This window comes from Homarus americanus, unplaced genomic scaffold (genome assembly GCF_018991925.1).
Source record: "Homarus americanus isolate GMGI-L3 unplaced genomic scaffold, GMGI_Hamer_2.0 scaffold4896, whole genome shotgun sequence".
Taxonomy (NCBI): domain Eukaryota; kingdom Metazoa; phylum Arthropoda; class Malacostraca; order Decapoda; family Nephropidae; genus Homarus; species Homarus americanus.
The window spans coordinates 9207813-9212430 of NW_024749657.1; the positions used below are offsets into that span (position 1 = coordinate 9207813).

The 4618-nt window shown below is 38.4% G+C and overlaps 1 protein-coding gene across 1 annotated transcript; it reads right to left on the reverse strand.

The window, feature by feature from the left end:
* Positions 1 to 432: 432 nt before the first annotated feature.
* On the reverse strand, positions 433 to 4277 carry LOC121853574 (lactosylceramide 4-alpha-galactosyltransferase-like). Its single transcript, XM_042347796.1, has 3 exons — positions 4060 to 4277; positions 2818 to 3024; positions 433 to 1083 (listed from the first exon to the last, which is right to left on the reverse strand). Exons 1-3 carry the CDS (start codon positions 4255 to 4257, stop codon positions 931 to 933), a joined length of 558 nt encoding a protein of 185 aa, XP_042203730.1. The 5' UTR covers positions 4258 to 4277; the 3' UTR covers positions 433 to 930.
* Positions 4278 to 4618: the final 341 nt, after the last annotated feature.

Consider the following 4618-nt stretch of genomic DNA (forward strand, 5'->3'; position numbering starts at 1 on the left):
GGCAAATGTGTCATCATATTTTCCTACTATTTAATGATGATTATGTCTTTCATAGAGTTAAACGCAAGGATTAGAGGGATTTAGAGGTACTGTTCTCTATATTTTATGTGTACAGTACAGTTCGGATTTGTTTATAGAAGAAAAATTCATTCTTACCTCTTAGTTTTTTCCTCAGTACAAATACCCTTTTTTTCGTACACATAAATATAAGTTTTTTCACGTCATCGCAGAAGCAAACACAATACAATAATCTTTTTATCAGTTTAACTCGGATGTAAACTATTTTTTTTAGTCTCTTCCGCTCAAAGATGTGATTCTTGGACAGTAATATACTAACTTTTCTTCGCCTAATACCGGCAGTTTTTAAGTTCAACATAAATGCATTCCATGTTTTAATATTTTTTTTATTTTAGAGAAAAATTACATCACAACAATTCCTCAGTCGAACTCTTTAAGTGAACAAAAAGACGCGTGAAGAATATCGTTAATCAGGTGAACAAAAAACCCGTGTGAGGTTGATAGGTGAAGGATATCGTTAATCAGGTGAACAAAAAACCCGTGTGAGGTTGATAGGTGAGGATATCGTTAATCAGGTGAACAAAAAACCCGTGTGAGGTTGATAGGTGAGGATATCGTTAACCAGGTGAACAAAAAACCCGTGTGAGGTTGATAGGTGAAGGATATCGTTAATCAGGTGAACAAAAAACCCGTGTGAGGTTGATAGGTGAAGGATATCGTTAATCAGGTGAACAAAAAACCCGTGTGAGGTTGATAGGTGAAGGATATCGTTAATCAGGTGAACAAAAAACCCGTGTGAGGTTGATAGGTGAAGGATATCGTTAATCAGGTGAACAAAAAACCCGTGTGAGGTTGATAGGTGAAGGGTAATAGTCAGGTGAACTAGGAGGAACGTGAGGATGATAGGTAAATTTAGAAGAAATGAGAGCGGCGTGAGGCGTACTGGTAGATGGCTGGGCAGTAGGTTCTGGCAGCCACATCGTAAATGCTGTCACCCCCCACAAACATGGGATTGTTGTGGTTGGCTTTATTCCAGGTGTGTAGGAGCAGGGACGATTTAAATTCCTGTAAACAAAAATAATAAACAGCTGGAAGGTTAAAGTCCCGTAAACAAAAGTAATAAACAGCTGTAAGGTTAAAGTCCCGTAAACAAAAGTAATAAACAGCTGTAAGGTTAAAGTCCCGTAAATAAAAAGTAATAAACATCTGTAAGGTTTTAAAGTTCCGTGACTAAAAACAAAACAAAACACTTGCTTGCGGTCTCCTCTAAAGTGTTAATTAAAGATATCTCTGTTTTTATTATCATTGTAATAGAACTACTGTAATTCTGTAAATGTCTTCGAAAGTTTGTAAGATAGAGGAAATGGTAATGTGGGAGGGAGGAGGTGTGAGGTGAAGCCGCAGTGTTGCCGTTTGCTCCGTATGTTATTTTGTCACGCTTTATATTAGAGAAAATTTTGAAGTTTTAGGGGTAACTTGAATTATTTTACATGAGACTGTGAACGGCGGAATGGAAACAAAACTCTGCTTAGTTGATTTTATATTTCTAAACAAGTTTGTAAGAAATACATAAATGCAATATATACATTCGATAAAGTAGAAAAAAGTATATGGTTTCTAAAATGTCATATGGGACTACAAATTTATATTAATATTTTTACCCAATTTATCAAGTCTTCGCTAGGTTTAAAATTCGCACAGCCTCCTTTGTTTTATGTACCATTTCAACAGAGTTCTATCTTATAATTGTCATAATTTTTATCGTTGTTGGACTAGTGTATTACTAACCTTACTACGTGCTTAAAGACCTTCGTTGTTGATGCGTAGTAATGACATGATAACAATAACAACCATTTCAGATATAATAATTAGTGATGCTATGGTAGTTGTCAAGAGTATGTGTCTGGTCTTTGTTTTAATAAGATTAACCTTTGAGAATATTTGTTCACCATCTACGTTTGGTGTTGGTAATGACAGGATAGTTCGAGGAAATATTGGCAGTGTTGTGAAATAAGGATCATCAAATTCGTTGGTCGAGGTAGAGTCTCCCTTAACCTAACCTAACCTAACCTAACCTAACCTAACCTAACCTAACCTACAAAACGGATCACATTTTATGTTTCGGGTCAGTCAGTGGGAATCGTTTATTTCATTCGCTTACAAGATGTTACCAGGAACTGTGGACACCATACTCTTACCTATTGGATCATACTTACCTTGTGCTTTACCTTGTGCCTTTACTCTGATGAATGAAGAAGCCTGTGTATATATGCTCCCGGATATTTGGTACAGTATTGTCCTCTGGATTAACGATGGTTATGGACGTTACTTTGCTTACTTCCTCCCGTTATATATATCCTCTTCATGAGTCAATAAGTCATAAAATTATCGTATCAACATCTGTATTACGCGGTCCAATAGTCTCACCTAGAGGAAGTAGTACTCCCAAAAACCTTCAGACTTGTTAATGAATGATTCTAGTGCTACTTTCAGACTATCATGAGGAATACTCGTGTATAAAGAACTGAAGATATACGTGTTAACTGAGCTCGCGTGTTGTTTCTCGTTAATTTGTTTGGATAATTTCTAACACTATTATTATCGATCACCTGCCATCTTATCGTCCCAGTGAATTAATCATTAACTTAGCAATATATATTTTTTTCTGTCCTTCATTACTGGGTTTAGAGATTTGCCTATTAAACCTGCTAGTTATTCAGTAGTGCACATGGAGGAATTTAGCAAGTCACACACACACACACACACACACACATCACTTCAGCCTTAATTAATACCTACCTGATGAAGTGTCTTGCCTCTGTTAGCCACAAAGTACTCTTGGTAGTGTCGGTAGTGTATAGGGAAGAAATAATGCTCGGGGTAAAGGGTGACGTTGCCACAGGTGTAAGGTACCTTGGAGTGGAATTTCTCGGATCTTTTCACTTGACACTCTCGCTTCATGACCGCCGTGATAGCTGGGGGTCCGATTTTGGCCCAGACAGTCGGCTGTGTAAGAGGGGGGTGATGAGTTACGACAATACAACAAAAATAACAGCGAACACGAACTACAACACAAAAACCTGAACATAAACAACAACACAAAAACAAAACCAAAATAAAAATAATAACAAAAACAACAATAACAACCATATATTAGGGATTGCGTTTTATAAATATGTTCGTGATTAATCAAGATAAAACAAGTAATGGAAACTGCCACTAAACACCGCCAATAAATGAATCAGATGAAGGTAAAGGATAATGAAGACTTTATCTACACCTAACAGACGTGTCAACTTAAAGGGGATCACACTAACTTGTTCCGTTGATAAACACCGTTGAAACTGTTTTAGCGTCAGACAGTAATTTGGTGTTTTCATCGACACTGATCACACACGCAAAAGACCGTTTCAGCAACCAAACAATAATGGCAACCACGTATGTGAATGCTGCCCAGCGGCTATCACTGCCTTAATAATATACACAGTTCATTTAAAGGTAGTTTAACACGTGTGGGTATGTTCCTGGCTGGCAACAAGAGACAGCAAGAATGTTTATCATAATCTATACAAGAGGTCGGGCTGGAAGACCCACCACCAGTCTATGATTATCATCACTTGAGCAAGGCCAAGTTTGAGGAATTAATATTAAGTGATGCCACTCAGCGAAAAATCCATCGACTTGAAAATCACACATTCCCCCATCGCCGTTTCGTTGTGTCAAATGAGGTTCTCGTCGTGATTTCTATTTGAGCAATACTTTTATAATCATAATTTTAGCATGTTGTTCATACATGTAATACAGACAATATATTTCAAACTAAAGGAAATTTCTGGCATAAGTGAGGATAATTTGTAAAGGATATATTCTGAAATGATACTTAAGAATTTCAAAGTTGTCTGAATTTACAACTTTCGACTGTGAGAATCGTTGACTATTCTGAGCTTCAACTATCGCCGTGGCCATGTTGTGTGACAAGTTAATATTTGTTATGCGTGACCGCGCCTCAAGACTACTGAACTCATATCCAACTTAACTTACACTGAAGCTTTGGGTAATTTCAACCATTAATTTATGCATCACAATATGGCGTGGCTCAAACTTGAAGAAGCCATTGGCGAGGCGGCCTGGTTGTATATAGCCGAGAGTGTTGTTGAAGAGGGCCATGTTTCTCATACAGATAACGTCAGTGTCGCTGTAAATTCCACCCCATCGCCACACCACCGCTACCCTCATCATATCGCTCACGTGATATTGAAGCCAGTCTGTAAAGCCACCCAGTCAGTCCTTAGCGTCTCTATGCCTATGGGATACTAGCTTTTTTGTGTGTATTTTGTTGTTATGAGTCTCAAATACCTGTGATTATGATGTCGGTAGTTAGTGCAGTGGAGTGTGTGGTGTAGTGGAGTGTGTGGTGTAGTGGAGTGTGTGGTGTAGTGGAGTGTGTGGTGTAGTGGAGTGTGTGGTGTAGAGGAGTGTGTGGTGTAGTGAAGTGTGTGGTGTAGAGGAGTGTGTGGTGTAGTGTGTGGGTGGTGGAGTGTGTGGTGTAGTGGAGGTGGGTAGGTGGGTGTGTGGTGTAAGGGAGGTGTGGTGTAGAGGA

Coding starts and splice junctions, on each gene's coding strand:
- LOC121853574 (XM_042347796.1), bottom strand. CDS start 4,257: ATGATGAGGGTAGCGGTGGTGTGGCGATGGGGTGGAATTTACAGCGAC. Junction 3,025..4,059: donor AAATTACCCAAAGCTTCAGT/GTAAGTTAAGTT, acceptor CCTCTTACACAG/CCGACTGTCTGGGCCAAAAT. Junction 1,084..2,817: donor GAGGCAAGACACTTCATCAG/GTAGGTATTAAT, acceptor TTTTGTTTACAG/GAATTTAAATCGTCCCTGCT.